This window comes from Nycticebus coucang, chromosome 9 (assembly GCF_027406575.1).
Source record: "Nycticebus coucang isolate mNycCou1 chromosome 9, mNycCou1.pri, whole genome shotgun sequence".
Classification (NCBI taxonomy): domain Eukaryota; kingdom Metazoa; phylum Chordata; class Mammalia; order Primates; family Lorisidae; genus Nycticebus; species Nycticebus coucang.
Genome location: NC_069788.1, coordinates 36,561,612 through 36,579,466, shown reverse-complemented (window position 1 = coordinate 36,579,466; position 17,855 = coordinate 36,561,612). Strand labels below are relative to the sequence as shown.

Below are 17,855 nucleotides of genomic sequence, written 5' to 3'. Positions count from 1 at the left end.
GTGAGAGTTCGGGCCAATTGGAGGCGCAGAGACCGCTCGACCCGGGCGCAGCGCGCAGGCGGTGGCGAAGAGACGCCGAGCGGGCCGAGTGCGGCCGAGCAAAGCCGGAGCCGGATCGGGGCCGCAGGAGCTGTGCCGGGTCCGGACGGGCCGAAATGCCCTATAAACTGAAAAAGGAGAAGGTGAGCATGGCCTTTCCCCCGCACGCCTAGGTGTTGGGGCCTGCTTGGAGCTCTGGGAGGGGCCCGAGCCAGGCCCGGGACAGCCACAGACTGACCCTCCCGTCCGGCCCCCGCAGGACTCACTGGGCCAGCCCTCCGCCCCCGCCGCTGGCAGCACCTCCAGCCGGTGCCGCAGCTAGGATAGCTTCCCCACCTTGTCCCAGAGAGATTCACCCCAAATACACCTCTCTCCCTCCCTCCATTTCTTCTCTTACCTCTGGCCCAGGGTAACCTCCTTCCTCCAGATCCGCTCTATTTCCAGGTCACTCCCCAGCTCCCCCAGCCCCGCCTCCAGCCCCAGTCCCCCGTCCCCCACCTATTTGGGACAGCTCTTCTTCTGAAACTGCACCTCCCTCCAGGACTGCCCCCTCCCCCCTGCCCTGCGCAGCCTATTTGCTCCTCTTCTCACCAGCTTGGACCTGCCACTCCACAGTCCTCTACAACCTCTTCTCCCTCCACTCCAAGCCCCTGACCTAGAACAGCGCTGCTTTCTTTCTTCACCACCCAGATCTGGCCTAGGCCCCTCCCTCTACTTATTCCTTCACACACAAACTTGTAAGCTAAGACAGAGCCCTTCTTTTTGTTGATGGAACCTCAGACTGTCAGTGCTAAAAGGGACCTGTGAGCTCAGGCAGTACAATCCCTGGTGGTACAGATGAAGAGACTGAAGCCCCAACAGGGGAAGGGACTTGTCCAAGGTCATACAGCCTGCTGGAGGCCCAGCTGTAATATCAGATCTCCTGACTTAAAGGCCTTTTCTGTACTAAAGCCCTCCTAACATCAACTGGCTCCCTGATGCATCCTAGACCAGTCACCTTTCCTAATCTGAGCAGGCTCCTCCCCTTACTCTAATCCTAGGATAACCTTTGCATTTTTCCCTTTTTTGCATCAGTGCTGAATTTCTGCCTTTCCTGAGGCATACTATCTTCAAATCAGTGATCTTCTCTCACTGTCAGATTAGTGTTCCTTCTTACCCTGCAGGCCAGCTACCGCTGGACACCCATGCCTTTGTTATGATGTCCTGACACGACCATTTCTCCACGTTGTTTTCTTTACCTTCCTCTTCGTCCTCCATGCCCCCTTCCTCTGTTCCTTATCCCTGCCTTTTTCTACCCTCTGTTTCCTGCTGTTGCTGAGGTCTGACTCAGAAGTGTGGTTCCTTTGAGGTACAGACTCACACAGAGGATGCTAGGATACCAGTTCCAGCCTCCCCCAGCTTCTCTCCTGGCACTGGCCTGGTATTTGGGGCACCTGCGTGTTGACCCCAGAGGTGTATTGTTTTAATTTGCCCTCTGGCTGACTGGGTTAGTAGGCTGCCATCTCTGACTTACCAGTCCAACTTTTTATCCTGGGACCATTGTATATTTGCCATCTGTGATTCTGGCTTGTCCCTGTAACCTCTCAGGGCCTGAGGTTCTGAGTATAGGGTTGGTGATGGTGTACTAGGTGTTGAACCTTCTAGATCTGGACAGGGTTTGTGCCCCACCCAGGCCCTGTTCTTGGGGAGTGGGGGCTTGGAGGTGGTTTGGGCAACTCAGTTATAAAATGATGCACACGGAAGTCAGCCACACCAGGGGCAGAGGGTTATGGAATTTAGGGGAAGCTGGTCCACTCATCTGTAGTTTTTAGTTTTTGGGGCCAGATACTATCCCATTTGCAGAAAGCCTTTGCCTGTTAGAATGATTGATTGAGAAGAAGAGAAATCCTTCCTTAGACTTGCTAGGACTATGGGTATAAGTAATTGATTGAAAATGGTGTTGGAAGGATTGGTGCGTGGAGCCAAACAGGTTTAACTTTCTACCTTTGATTTTTGGCTGCCTTCGGCCACTTTCAATGGTTGGCAAGCTCTGAGGAGGAGTAGGGTGATAGTGTGACTGAGATTTGCCCTGGATGGGGCCCTTTCTTCTTCATTTCTGCTGGTCTCAGTCCTGGCCATCTTTCACAGCCTCTTCCTGGAAGCCTTTCTGAACCCTTAGTTAGGAATGAGCTCTCCCTTCTTTCTTGGATTTGCAGAATATTTGGTAGGCCACTTATGGCCTGTTTTTGTTTGGCTTTGGACTGGAATTAATTGAGGACAAGTCTTTTTCTTTCCCCTTGAAATAATAAGTAAACTCTATTTTGGTTTGGCACCTCCCTTGCACACAGTAGGTGCTTAGTGTATAGGTGCTAGGTCAGTTTCTTAGGGGAATTTGCATCCCTCCCTTTTCCTCATGTTGTGATCTGACTTTTATCTCTTTTATGTTCCTGAGTGGGGTGCCCCTGTTCCCTCCCACTTTCTTCTTATTGATAATAATAGTAATAACATTGACCAACTTTAGGGCTTGTGTGTGCCAGATACTGTGCTAAGGGAGGTGTGTACTATGATTGTTATTTAATCGATTAGGAAACTGAAGCTCAGAAAGGCTAGAAAACTACTTGCTCATAATTATATAGCTAGTAAAAGTTGGGCTCCAAACACAGGGCTGGCTCTAAACTTATTCTTTCTCTCTCTCTCTTTTTTTTTTTTTTTTTTTTTTTGAGACAGAGTCTCACTTTGTCGCCCTTGGTAGAGTGCCATGGCCTCATAGCTCACAGCAGCCTCAAACTCTTGGGCTCAAGCAATCCTCTTATCTCAGCCTCTCAAGTAGCTGGGACTACAGGTGCCCACCACAATGCCTGGCTATTTTTTAGGGTCTTGCTCTTGCTCAGGCTGGTCTCTAACTTGTGAGCTCAAGCAATCTACCCACCTCGGCCTACCAGAGTGCTAGGATTACAGGCATGAGGATTACCTGGCCCCCAAACTCATACTCTTAACCTTGGTGCTATGCAGTGCTTGAAATGTTTGCATTTCACCTATTCTGCAGGAACCAGGGAGCAAGGGTTGTGGGCCTGGTTCCCCCATGCCTACTCACACCTGCACACCAAGGCAACTGGATCTCTCTTAGGTACATTCACTGATAGAGATGTCTCAGGCATCATCCTGAGTGCTGTAGGGTGGGTGGAAGAGTACAAAAAAGAATAGGCAGCTTGTGATGAAGCAGAGAGATCAGACATGTACAAAGACGGGTCAGCTTTGTCCAAGAAACCTATGTCTGGGGTGAGTGCAGGCAGACACTTCAGTGTTGTGTCCTGCCTGTGTTTCTTCCATGCTTTGTTCCAGCCTAAGCTCAGAACTACCAAGTGGTCAGTGTGGCCAGCTAGGTCAGTGGGCAGTGAGAGAGTGCTCAGCCCAAAGAAGGGGCCCTTTCCCCCTTGTGGTACTGTGTGGAGCTGCTCCATACCAAACCTTTCTTCCTTCTCGCCCCCAGTGGTACTGTGTGGATCTGCTCCATACCAAACCTTTCTTCCTTCTCGCCCCCAAGAAACCTTCCCCCAGCTCCAGCCCACACAAAGCTCTCTTCTCCCTGAAATCCTTTTGCCCCATAGTCAAAATCACTCAATTTAACACTTCTCCCTGAAGGGGCTTGGCTGCTATTGAATTGCAGAATCTCAGAGCTGGAAGTGATTTCCAAGATTCTCCAATCTAGCCCTCCTTTAAGGCTTGAATCCCTTTTGCAACATGTTTTACATGAGGTCACCCAGCCTCTGTTTGAATGCTTTCAGGGTTGGGGAGTTTTCAGCTTTACTAGGTAGCCAGCTTTTGTGCAACTGCTCTGTGAGAAAATTCTTCCTGGGTTAGAGCTTCAGCCTAACTTCCTGCAACTTCAGCCTTTGGGTCCATGTGGACAAGTTGCATCTTCAGTCCACATGGCAGCCCCTCATTTGTTTAAGATCCATCTTGCTCCTCATCTCCCAGGACTCCTTCCTTCAATTGTTAAATATCCCAGTTCCAGGGGCGGCACCTGTAGGGCGCCGGCCCCATATGCTGGAGGTGGCGGGTTCAAACCCAGCCCCGGCCATAAGCTGCAAAAAAAAAAAAAAAATCCCAGTTCCTGCAGCTGTTGCTCTTGGGACATGCTTTTGAATCAACTCCCAGTGTGACTTGCATTTCTCCCTGAGAAAAACTGGGATTTGTCATTGCTCATCTCAAAGTCTGATGATCACAACTGAACCAGATCCCTCAGGATGACCCCGTCAGTGGCACGCACTCTACATGGGTCCATTAATAGGCTGGAAGGTCATGTAAGCTGCAGTGGCTGCCATGGCTCACAGATGATTTGTGTTGAGCTTCTAGTCAGACCTAAATCCCCAAGTCTTTTTCCCATTTTCCCCATTCTGTCCCTGTGCAGTTGCTTTTTTTTGGCCCTTCACATAGGAATTGATGCTGGGCAGGCTAGGGCTCTGAGCCAGCTACCAGGTTCCCATGTGAAACCTCAGACTGGTGCTCACTGTTTGTAACAAATAAGGGTTTTGTCCCATCCCTGTCCCACTGCTTTGTCAAACAAGATGCTCTTGGCATTTTTAATTTTTTTTTGGCCAGGGCTGGGTTTGAACTCGCCACCTCCGGCATATGGGACCGGCACCCTACTCCTTGAGCCACAGGTGCCGCCCACTCTTGGCATTTTTAATGGGACAATTCCTGTACCTCTTACTCACCCTCTAGGTTCCCTGGGACCCACTGATTAAATGCCAGTAGTACCCTCTTGCCTGGGTTCCATTTGTGACATCTAAAAAATGCCTCCCAGTCTTCCCTGATAGCTCTGAGGGAAAAGAGGTGATTTCCTGGCACTTCGCTAACCACATTAGCCAGAGCCAGTTTGAGCAGCTCATTCCCTGATGGTTTTCCCCTAAGCCTGTCCACCCTGGTTCTGACCTGACTGAAGGCCCTCACCGGCCCAGCCTCTATACCAACCTGGTAAGGTGAAAGATGAAAGAGCAGTCTCATGCTTAATTAGTGTATGTTAGGGATAACTTCCTAACTAGATTCTAAACTCCTTGGAGGGGCAGAATCTACCTTTGTCCCCTTGTGTACAATCCACTGTGCCTCTCCCCCCATATTCCCCTCTCCTGCACAAGGTAGTTTCTAACTGATTGATTGACTGATTGATTCAGTTGGACAGAGGATAGTTGCAACAAAGATCTAAGGGGTCCGGATAAGGCCTCTCCCTTTTCCTGGTGACTACTATCCATACCTCTCTTATTTTCTGCCTGCAGGAGCCCCCCAAGCTTGCCAAAGGCACGGCCAAGCCCAGCAGCTCAGGCAAGGATGGCGGAGGCGAGAACACTGAGGAGGTAATAAATGTAGGCACAGCCCTAGTTGTAGTGCAGGTGCCAGCTCCAACTCCTGGATGACTAGTGGGATAAGAGATCCCAGGGGCCAGAAGTTACCTAAGCAGAAGGGAAGGAGGCTTCCATAGCCTGGGAGGGACCTGGACAGCCCATCTAGACTACCTTCAAGTAAGATTTCCCTTTGGCTAGTGTAAACCACATGAACTCTTTAGGTCTTCAAACTCCCCAGAGATTCCTGTGAAAGTTGTTTCCCTGTCCGCCAACTTAGAGTGCTTAAAATTCCTTTATCACAGGGCAAAAATCACGAGGGTCTGGGGAAAAGGAGGAAAGTCCATAGGTGTTTAGGTGACAAATGACATGAGTATGGCTCTGGCTGAGGCCCGGGGTTGGGAGTGGCTGGTATCCCTGAGTCAGGCAAGACTTACCATTGGTCTTCATAAAATGAGAGCATGACTGAAGGACAGTTCTGAGCAGAGGTCAGTGCAGCTCAGCAGTCTTGGGCTATAAAGCAATAAACGGCAAGCTGAGGGAGCACTAGAGCAGGAAGGGACTTAAGGAAGTCCAGAGTATGTTTAGGGGGATGCGTAGCGGATGCTTTGGATGGCAGATCATCCCCTGACTACGTCCAGCGGGCACCTGGAAGCTGGTGATCGGTGTTCTCTGCTTCCTCCCTCCTGCATCATAGGCAGGTCCTATGGGAGATGAGACTGATTAACAAGTGTTTGGGGTTAACCTTGGGTTTAGATTTTTCTGGGTACTTCTGGTCCTAACACTTCTAAAGAGATTCAAACACTTTTAAGACCTGTGACCATCATTTTAGGTCTGATGTGGTTTGACGTCTCTGAAATAATCCTTATCACTCAGCACTGTGGCCATTTGTTCCCGTCTGCATCTCTGCATCTCTCCCACCGACTGTGAACTGTGAGGGAGGGCCCTATGTGTTAATCTCCATTGCTTCTTTCCCATACCTATGTACTCACCACTTGGTTCACAGGAGGTGCTTCTGGGAAGACACTCTAGGCTCTTTCTTCCCTTTAAGAATGAGGACATTTAGGGGCAGCACCAATGGCTCAAAGGAATCGGGCACCAGCCCCATATGCCAGAGGTGGTGGGTTCAAACCAGCCCCAGCAAAAATTGCAAAAAAAAAAAAAGAATGAGGACATTTGTGGGCCCCACGGGGAATGTGGTTGGTAGCTGGCAAATGACATTTGAAGAAGCAAGAGAGACTCAGAAACAGGATTTAAAGGGAGAGAAAGGAGTATTTAGGGAGCTGTTCCTATCTTTTGCCTTACTCACTCCCACTTCTTTAGTTATTAGGTAGTTTGGATGTCATTTCCTTGAAGCAGTGTTCTTCACCCAGTCACCCCCATCCCTAGGATGTGTGGTCAGGGCTCCTATTAGTTGTTCTTTTGGCACCCAGAAGAAATGGTGGAACCTAAACAAAAGAAATTGTGGTAGAACCTAACCACAATTTTAATTAAATAATTATTTGTGAATTCATTGGTTTTAGTTAGTTTGTTTGTTTTGTAGTTTTTGGCCAGGGCCAGGTTTGAACCCACCACCTCCGGCATATAGGCCCAGCACCCTACTCCTTGAGTCACAGGCACTGCCCTGGTTTTTTTCTTTTTGAGACAGAGTCTCACTATGTTGCCCTCGATAGAGTGCTGTGGCATCACAGCTCACAGCAACCTCCAACTCTTGGGCTTAAGCGATTCTCTTGCCTCAGCCTCCCAAGTAGCTGGGACTATAGGTACCCACTACAATGCCCGGCTATTTTTTGTTGCAGTTGTCATTGTTGTTTAGCTGGTCCCGGCCGGTTTGAACCCGCCACCCTCAGTGTATGTGGCTAGTGCCGTAACCACTGTGCTATAGGCTCCAAGTCATGAATTCTTTGTTTATTGGCTGTCTTCTGGGTTAGCACAGGAGCTCCATGAGGCTCTGGTTCATTGCTGCAAAGCCTGGCACAGTGGAGCCACCTGGCATTTGAATGCATTAATGAGTGAATAAGTAAATGAACCAGCATCAAATTATAGCTGGAAAGGACCTTAGTGTATAATGTTCTCATTTCATAGATGGGAAAATGAAGGCTTGAACAGGTTAAGAAATATGATGAGACCAACTGCTGCAATTTCTCCATGGCCTTTTGGACAAATATGCCCAAGGTATTGGGTCTGTTTGAAACTGTCTGAAAAAAAGAGGGCATTGAGGTCACTTGAGCTCAGTTTTGTGAAAGGCTGCTCAGGGCTCTTCTGTATGAAGTAGCTACAGGAATTCTGCTCCATGATTTTCCAGAAGTGTATCCATGTATGGGATGGGAGGGCAATGCTGGAGAAGTTATGGCCAGGCTATGAGGCTGTGGTCTTCAGAACTTGTTTGGCACAGTTCTTCCCTTGCTTTTTTTTTTTTTAGAGACAGAATTTCACTTTGTCACCCTTGGTAGAATGCTGTGGCGTTACAGCTCACAGCAACCTCCAGCTTTTGAGCTTAGGCGATTCTCTTGCTTTAGCCTCTGGAGTAGCTGGGACTACAGGCGCCCACCACAATGCCCGGCTATTTTTGTTGTTGTTGCATTTTGGCTGGGGCTGGGTTCGAACCCGCCACCCTTGGTATACGGCGCTGGCACCCTACTCACTGAGCCACAGGCGCTGCCCTTCCCTTGCCTTTTTTTTTTTTTTTTTCTTTTTTGTAGAGACAGAGTCTTAATTTATGGCCCTCGGTAGAGTGCCGTGGCCTCACACAGCTCACAGCAACCTCCAACTCCTGGGCTTAAGCGATTCTCTTGCCTCAGCCTCCCAAGTAGCTGGGACTACAGGCGCCTGCCACAATGCCCGGCTATTTTTTGGTTGCAGTTTGGCCGGGGCGGGTTTGAACCCACCACCCTCGGTATATGGGGCCGGCGCCTTACCGACTGAGCCACAGGCGCCGCCCCCCTTGCCTTTTTTTTAGTCCAGAATTTTGGGCTCTTCCAGCCAAATTCACTCTGCATCAAGCATTTGTCAGTCTTTGTAATTGATCTAATAATTATAGCTGCCAAGGTTTATTATATTTTCTTTTTTTTATTTCTTTGAGACAGAGTCTCATTCTGTTGCCCCAAAGTAGAGTGCTGTGGCATCATAGCTCACAGCAACCTTAAACTCTTGGGCTCAAGCAATCCTCTTGCCTCAGTTTCCTGAGTAACTGGGACTACAGGTGCCGGCCACAATACCTGGCTAATTTTTCTATTTTTTATTTTTTTTTTGCAGTTTTTGGCTGGGGCTGGGTTTGAACCCGCCACCTCCAGCACATGGGAGTGCCCTACTCCTTTGAGCCACAGGCACCGCCCAATTTTTCTATTTTTAATAAAGATGGGAGTCTCACTCTTGCTCAGGCTGGTCTCGAACTCATGAGTTCAAGCAATCCACCCGCTTTGGCCTCCCTGAGTGCTAGGATTACAGGCGTGAGCCACTGTGCCTGGCCTGCACATAAACTTTTAATCTTTAATGCTTAACATGTTGTTTAATGAAGGAGGAAAGAATTATGCTTGGCTAGATAGAGCTTTAGATGTCACTACAGGAGAGACTGTCTCTGTGATTTTGCGGGTTTTAAGTTAAAATGACCTTCATTTATTAGGCCAGTTAGTTCATTGTGCAAAAGATATAAATCTTTGCATTTTTCTGTTAATTTTATATTTTATCTTCTTTTTACACTGTCAGTAGTGTTTAAATTATATTTCTAGCTCTTGTTTGTTTATTTGTTTATTTTGAAGACAGAATCTTACTCTGCTTCTCAGGCTGGAGTGCCATGGCCTCAACCTAGCACACAACAACCTCCAACTCTTGGGTTCAAGTCATCCTCCTGTCTTAGCCTCCCAAGTTGTTGGGATCACCTAGCAAATTTTTCTATTTTTAGTAGAGAGGGGTCTGGCTCTTGCTCAGGCTGATCTGGAACACCTGACCTCAAGCGATCCTCCTACCTTAGCTTCCCAGAGTGTTAGGATTGTAGGCATAAACCACCATGCCTAGCTGATTGTATTTATATTTAAATATTTGGGTTTAATTATTCGTAGTGGCTATGTTAGGAGCAGGTTGGACCAGGATTGATTCACAATGGGCAAGTTTAGTTGGAATTTCCTGAGGGTGAGTATGGGGCATAAATTGAGAATTGTACTCAATTGCTGGAGCCCTGAACCCAGGAATATAGATCCTGCTGAGAATTTGGAAGTAGAAGAAAAAGATACTTTAGGCAGGTGAAATGCCCTTTGTAGGTTCCCAGAAGTGGGATTGGACAGGACAAAGTAGGGAGTAGAGGTTAGAGTGGCCAGCTTGCCGTTGGTCAGTGTCCCCCTGTGCTCTGACGGCTGTAGCAGCTTCTCAGGGCACTTACTTGCCTCCTACCCCCAGTGGAGGTGAGTGGAGAAGTCAGAGGCTAGAGCTTTTAGGAGAAGCAGTTGAAGATGAAGTGAGTGGCTGACATAACCCCTTATCTCCTTTCTGACAAACATGTTTCCTAGTGAAGGGTGATTGGCAACAGGGGCTTTGCTGGCTAATAAGCTGTCTCTCAGATGCTTCTTGTTTCTGGGGCCTGGGAGACAATGGTCCTTACAAGAGCAGGGTGGCCCAGTGAAGTTGGGGCAGGGCACACTGGCCCAGTCAGCTGCTCTCTAGCCACTCTAGTCTTCAACAAAATGTTAGTGTGGAAGGAACCTTAGGCATCAGCTCATTGGGTGGTTTTTTTGGACATTGTCTTTTTTAGCCATATAACCTTCCATTTTCTCGAAACCTTACTTGGAGAATGGTTGGAAAACCATGCATCTAGTCTAACCCCCTCCTTAATGGCAGAGAAAACTGAAGGCTTGCTTATCGCTTCCTAGGAAGAATGCCTCCTTTCTCTGGCTGTCTCCTCAGTATGAGGTTCATGGAGATTCAGTGTGTCTGCATCTTACTTGGGAGGACAGATACATGTTCTTCCTTGGGGTCTTGTTCTCAGGCTGGCATGAGTCCCTTACCCAAGTATCACTGATGTTTTTCCCCCTGACTGCTCCTGACGCTATACAGATATCTGTTCTGAGGGCTCCTGAGTTGGGACAGGAGAGGAAAGGCCTTTGGGGAAGAGCCTGGCAAGGAACTGAGGGCCTTGGCTCCTGGTCAGTCAACCATCAAACATTTATTGAATGCCTATTAGGTCCCAGAACTGGGGAGATCCAGACAGGTGCAAATCAGGACTCTGGCTCTCAAAGGGATCTAGTCAAGGGGATGACACATGAACGGATTGAGCAAGAGGTGTCACTATGCAATGTGTGATCTCAGAACCGATGGAACAGACAGGTAGAATTGGTGATAAGGAGTAGACACCCAAGTGTTGGAATGCTCTAAGAAGATTTCTTGGAAGGTGGGACTTAAGCTGAGTCTAGAAAGATGCGGTGATTTCCTAGGTCTCCATTTTCTTTTTTCTTTTTTTTTTTTTGAGACAGAGTCTCACTCTGTTGCCTGGGCACAGTGCTATGGCACCATAGCTCACAACAACCTCCAACTCGTGGGCTCAAGTGATCCTCTTGCCTCAGTTTTTCTATTTTTAGTAGAGATGGGGTCTCGCTTTTGCTCAGGCTGGTCTCAAACTCAGGCTCAAGCTATCCACCCACCTTAGCTTCCCAGAGTACTAGGATTATAGGTGTGAGCCACTGCGCCCAGCCTTAGGTCCCTGTTTTCAAACAAGATGAGTATTGGACTCAAAGAAACATTTGAAGTATGCTAGGTTAAGAAGGCATTTCCAGGCTTTGGGGCCAGGTGCAGTGGCTCACGCCTGTAATCCTAGCACTCTGGGAGGCCAAGGCGGATAGATTGCCTGAGCTCATAGGTTCAAAACCAGCCTGAGCAAGAGCGAGACCCCGTCTCTATAAAATAGCTGGACTCCTGTAGCCCCAGCTACTTGGGAGGCTGAGGCAAGAGAATCGCTTGAGCCCAAGAGTTTGAAGTTGCTGTGAGCTATGACACTACAGCACTCTACTGGGGTGGGGTGGGGGTGACAAAGTGAGACTCTGTCTCACAAAAAAAAAAAGGCATTTCCAGGCTACATTCCTAAAATCCAGGTATAGGAAATAATAATGGTAGTAGTAAAAGAAAGTATTCTCTTTTTCTGTTTTTGAGACAGAGTCTCACTGTGTCACCCTTGGTAGAGTGCTGTGGCGTCACAGCTCACAACAACCTCAAACTCTTGGGCTTAAGCGATTCTCTCGCCTCAGCCTCCCCAAGTAGCTGGGACTACAGGCGCCTGCCACAAGGCTTGGCTATTTTTTTGTTGTAGTTGTCATTGTTGTTTAGCTGTCCTGGGTTAGGTTTGAATCCACCAGCCTCGATGTATGTGGCCGGCGCTGTCACCACTGTGCTATAGGCACTGAGCCAGTAGAAGGTACTCTTAAAAAATGTTATGTGCCATGTACTGTTTGTTTCCATCCTTATTATAATCCTTTCTAAGTTAGGTTCTATTGTTTTTCCTATTTTATAGATGAGGAAACTCAGGTACAGAAAAGCTTTTTATGACTTTCTGGAGGTTGCACAGCTAATAAGTCACAGAACCAGGAGTCGAACCGAGGCAGGGTGTGTGGCCTGAGTGTGTTCTTGAGAGCTGAGCTCCACAGATAAGGTTTTGGATGTTCCTAAGGCAGGGAAATGGAGATTTGAAGAAGGGAGTTCCAGAGGCACTCCTAGCATTGCCTCCCCCAACCATCTCCCTTTCTCCCACCTCTACTCAGCCCACCACCACCACTAAAGTATGACTCATCTGCCATATGTACACAGGGAGACCCCAGACTCTGGGGTATCTTGTATTGTCTAACTAAACTCACACTGGCTGAGGGGTGTATTGACTGACTGCTCCTGCCCCTTCCTTGTTCCCTAGTCAAGTTGTTATCAGGCGGAAGAGAGTGAGATGCCTAGAATGATAATGAGCCGCACTGACCCACAGTCCTGCCCAGATTGGACCCAATGCTCTTCTCTTGTTCTCTTATCCCCAGATAGGCCACAAACTTGATGTAATTGTTCTTTTTTTTTTTTAGACAGAATCTCACTGAGGGCTCCTGAGTTGGGACAGGAGAGGAAAGGCCTTTGGGGAAGAGCCTGGCAAGGAACTGAGGGCCTTGGCTCCTGGTCGGTCAACCATCAAACATTTATTGAATGCCTATTAGGTCCCAGAACTGGGGAGATCCAGACAGGTGCAAACCAGGACTCTGGCTCTCAAAGGGATCTAGTCAAGGGGATGACACATGAACGGATTGAGCAAGAGGTGTCACTATGCAATGTGCGATCTCAGAACCGATGGAACAGACAGGTAGAATTGGTGGTAAGGGGTAGACACCGAAGTGTTGGATGTCTGTAGTCCCAGCTCCTTGGGGAGGCTGAGGCGAGAGAATCGCTTAAGCCCAAGAATTTGAGGTTGTTGTGAGCTGTTGCCCTAGGTAGAGTGCCACGGCATCATCATGGCTCACAGCAACCTCAGTCTAATAGGTTCAGGTGATTTTCTTGCCTCAGCCTCTCAAGTAGATGGGACTATAGGAGCCTGTCACAATGCCTGGCTAGCTTTTCTATTTTTAGTAGAGACAGGGTCTTGTTCTTGCTCAGGCTAGCCTCGAACTCATGAGCTCAAGTGATCTACCCACCTCAACCTCCCACAGTGCTAGAATTATAGGTGTGAGCCACTGAGCCCAGCTGATGTAATTGTTCTTTTTTTTTTTTTTTTTCAGTTTTTGGCTGGGGCTGGGTTTGAACCCACCACATCCAGCATATGGGGTCAGCACCCTACCCCTTTGAGCCACAGGTGCCGCCCGATATAATTGTTCTTAAAAATATTCAGAGTTTGCAAAGGATAATATCTCTGTCTTCTTCCCCTCTCCCATCCCAGTGGATTTCAAATTCTCCCATTCTCATAGTAAGGAATAAGAATTTGCAGGCCAGGTGCAGTGGCTCACCCCTGTAATCCTAGCACTCTGGAAGGCTGAGGCAAGTGGATTGACTGAGACCAGCCTGAGCCAGAGTGAGACCTCGTCTCTAAAAACTAGCTGGGCGTTGTGGTGGATGCCTATAGTCCCAGTTACTTGGCAGGCTGAGGAAAAGAGAATTACTTGAGCCCAAGAGTTTGAGGTTGCTGTGAGCTGTGATGCCAAAGCACTCTACCAAGGGTGACAAAGTGAGACTCTGTCTCCAAAAAAAAAAAAAAGGTTTGGGGTCAACAATAAGTTAGGGTATACTTTAACTAAAAGAGTGGAACTGGGGCAGCGCCTGTGGCTCAGTAGTTAGTACCGAGGGTGGTGGGTTCAAACCTGGCCTCGGCCAAACTGCAACAAAGAAATAGCCAGGCATTCTGGCGGGCACCTGTAGTCCCAGCTACTCAGGAGGTTAAGGCAAGAGAATCGCCTAAGCCCAGGAGTTGGAGGTTGCTGTGAGCTGTGACGCTATGGCACTCTACCAAGGGCGATAAAGTGAGGCTCTGTCTCTTAAAGAAAAAGAAAAGAAAAAAAAAAAGAGTGGAACTGGAGTATTCCTAACACAGATAATAAATGCTTGAGGTGATGGATACCCTAATTACCCTGATTTGATTATTACACATTGTATGCCTGCATCAAAACATCACATGTCCCTTGTAAATATTTAGAACTATTATGTACCTGTTATGCCCAGATCGCAAAGTCCCCAAAGACCACCAGGGAGCTGAGTCCGATGCAAAAGCAAAGAGTCTTTATTGCAGCAAGCTTGAGCTTGGGCTCCTGGGGGCTCCGCTGCAATGGTTCCAAGCCAGGAGCCCCGAGCTCTGGGGCATGGGGTTTTTATAATACGGGGTAGTGGGAGGGGTGTGCAGGGCTTTGGGACAGGGGACATCTCAGGATTGGCTACCAAGTGGTCTGATATAGAGGGTGGTTTCTGATTGGGGGGTTGCATTTGTATGATTTTGGGGAATTGCCTGCTCTTACAGGAAAGTGAAACTTATACAACAAGATGGCAGTGAAAATGAAATGTAACTTCTAAGATGGTGGCATTCCGGCCTAAGATGGCGTTGGTCTAGCTCTCTCTCTCTTTTTTTTTTTTTTAGCTGGGGCTGGATTTGAACCCACCACCTCCAGTATATGGGGCCGGTGCCCTACTCCTTGAGCCACAGGCGCCACCCTGGTCTAGCTCTCTCATTCCCCCCTATACTTGTGACTCCCGGAGCCCAATCATGGGCTTGGCTCCATCTCTGTCATTTCTAGTTCTCTTTCAGCAAGGGGGTGATATTAGCCCCTTAAAACTAACAATTGTATGGCTCTAATGCGTTCTTGTACAAAAGTGATGAGTCTACTGATGATGCAAGGGCCTACTGTCAGGAGTAAGAGTAACAGTATCAGGGGGCCAGCTAGGGCTGGTATTAGGGTGGTCAACCAGGGAGACCAGTTAAAGAGGGACTCATACCAGCTTTGGTTATTTTCTCTGTCTACTTTGCGCTTTATCAATCTTTCCCTTACAAGAGCCATGGACTCTTTCACTCGAGCATTCTTCTTCTAAGGCCGCACACAGCCCCCCTTGCTGGAGGAATAACAAGTCCAGTCCCCTTTGATTCTGCAATACCACTTCAGAGAGGGAGGTCAGGGACTCTTGGACTAAGGTAATAGATTTCTCTATTCTTTCTATATCCCACTCAATTGCCTCCTGGAGGGTTCCTTAGTTTTTATCCTGGAGGGCTAAGGCAGACACTCCCGTCCCGGCTCCAGCTAAACCCATTCCTAATAACGCTGAGATGGTGAGTGCGGTGATCACTTCCCACTTTCTGCGTGGGGTTGGGTCAAGGAATCTCTGGAGCACTGTGTCTTTCTCATGGTAAATTATCCTAGGTATTAGTTGTACCAAGACACAGTAATCTTGATTTTGCTTTAAGACTCCCGCATATATGCATGGAGCTAGTCCTGTGGAACAGGCCCACCAGGCATTGCTGGAAGGTATCAGATATCCTATACCATTCCACTGACTGGTGGCATTGCATAGGTGTCAGTGAGAGGTGGGCACCTTTCCAATACACATGCCTTTTCCTATTACTGTTTGAAGGGTAAGTCTAGGATGATTTTGATGCCATCGGCAGGCTGTGGTCCCCCCAAGGGTGTAGTTTCCCAAAAATAGCAAATGCCTCATAGTAAGGGGGTTCTACACTAAAGCAGAGCCAACAGGCCACCGTCAAATCAGGTCTAGTTAAGTTCATCACCTGGTATGTACTTGTCAGTAGGCCCCAGGTGGGATCTGTGTTGAAATGGGCACTGGTGATACTCCTGGGTAGGGTTGTCTCCGGGGCGAAAGTTGTCGGTTTGAGAGACGTTTGGCGGCCTGTGAGGGGTTCAGGGATGCCTATTGGGGGCTCAAGAATACGGTTAGGTCCAAGCCAGGTTGGGCCATCAGTCGCAATAGGACTGTACACTACCTTGATCTTAAAAACCTCCTTTATCTCAGGGGTATGGGCTGGACACTATCTGCCAGGGGTATATAACCTGATTCCCCAAGTTTTGCCAGATTCCCAGGTGGTATACCTTTCCCTCCCTAGGCTTGTGAACTGAATGCACACTGGGTCACACGACCATTCTTCACTCAGAATTCCCTTTCATCTACACCCTAAACCAGGGCTCCTTCTTGCTTCTCTTAAGTCAGGGCGATTAGGAGGCACCCACCAAATTTGACCTGTGGAAACACAGCTCCAATGTTGACAAAAATAATGACTTTTCCCTCCACACTTATTTACCTTGTGACCCGGGCACATGTAGTAAGCACTATTGGAAGTCCAATGGCTGGCTTTCAGGCTCACCATCTGTATTGGTGTTATTTGGGGTGTATTCCCCAGGTTGTGTTCAATAATGTCCATTCTGCAGACTAGGTGTAAGAGCCTCCCTCAAACCCGTGGACTGGTCCCCCAAACACTTGCCAGGTAACATTATACGGTTGGTGAGGATTCATACGGGGGGTAAGCGTATGAGAGGGTACATACAAGTAATAGTATCAGCGTGGAGCGGGTGGAGACCGCTGCAGCTTGAGCTTCAAAGGACTGTCTCTGTCCTGCTGAATCTTCCATTGTGGATGAAGTCTTCCTGGATGGCGAACGGGTCCGCAAGTTTGACGTGGGTATGGTGTACCCAAGAGGCAACGCCATCTACTTTGAGAGCGGTGGATGTCACTAGGATCACAACATAGGTTCCTTTCCACTGGGGCTCCAGTGTTTGCCAGTGGTGCCTTTTCTCATAGACCCAGTCACCAGGCAGGAACTGTGGGGTTTAGGCACAGGACCTGCCTCATACGTGGCTCGCAGGTGGCTCCAGTTTTCTTTTTGTACCTACTGGTAACAGCGAAGCGAAAGGAGAAATTTTTCTTTATTTTATTTTATTATTTTTTTTTAACTTTTTTTTTTTTTTTTTTATTGTTGGGGATTCATTGAGGGTACAATAAGCCAGGTTACACTGATTGTATTTGTTAGGTAAAGTCCCTCTTGCAATCATGTCTTGCCCCCAGAAGGTGTGGCACACACCAGGGAAAGGAGAAAATTTTCATCTGCTTCAGTTAATATATCTATGCGAGTGTTGGGAACAATGGGTGGTGGTCTCCCATAGAGTATTTCGTAAGGAGTGAGCTCAAGCTTATAAGGAGAGTTTCTAACCCGATACAAGGTGAAGGGAAGGAGAGCCACCCAGTCCCTGCCAGACTCAAGAGTTAATTTGGTCAAGGTCTCTTTTAAGGTTTTATTCATTCTTTCTACCTGACCTGAGCTCTGGGGCCTGTAAGCACAATGTAATTTCCAGGTTGCTCCCAGGGCAGTAGCTACCCCTTGTGTTACCTGAGATATGAAGGCAGGGCCATTGTCGGAGCCGATCAGGGCAGGCAGTCCATACCTGGGGAGGATGTCTTCCAGCAATTTCTTTGCCACCATCTGGGCGGTCTCGTGCTTTGTGGGGAAGGCTTCAGCCCATCCGGAAAAGGTATCTATAAAAACTAATAGGTACTTATATCCAAACCATCCTGGTTTAACTTCTGTGAAATCTACTTCCCAATATGCACCAGGTTTATCTCCCCATTCTCGGGTCCCTTGGGCAGTTGGCCCAGCGGTCCTGGTGTTTGTGAGCTGACAAGCATTGCAGTCACTGATTACCTGATCAACTTTGGCATCCAGTCGTTCAATTTTGATCTTCGCATGGTGGACCAAGTGTTTCAATCTCCTGTTGCCCGTATGGGTGGCTTGGTGCATACGCTGCAGTACCTCCATTCCTAGCTGTGCCGGAAGGAGGGTCTTCCCATCAGCAGTGCACCACCAGCCATGATGTTGTGGAGTGCTGTGTGCTTGGGGGATAGTATGCTAGGTTTGCCGAGGTGTACTCAGGTGCCTCTGGTAGGACTGGTGGCCCCCGGGTCTGGTAGGCTGATGGTTAGGGTCTGGGCTGCACTCAAGGCTGCACTCTTAGCAGCCTCATCTGCTCGATGATTACCTCTGGCTACTGGAGTGATTGGCTTCTGATG

At 48.4% G+C, this 17,855-nt stretch overlaps 1 protein-coding gene across 1 annotated transcript in view; it reads left to right on the top strand.

The window, feature by feature from the left end:
• PPP2R5D (protein phosphatase 2 regulatory subunit B'delta) overlaps positions 1–17,855 on the top strand; it is a 33,872-nt gene continuing 16,017 nt past the window's right edge. Inside the window, exons 1-2 of the mRNA XM_053601007.1 lie at positions 1–182; positions 5,295–5,372. Coding sequence (XP_053456982.1) covers positions 156–182; positions 5,295–5,372 — 105 coding nt within the window. The 5' untranslated portion in view covers positions 1–155. The remainder of the gene's footprint in view (positions 183–5,294; positions 5,373–17,855) is intronic.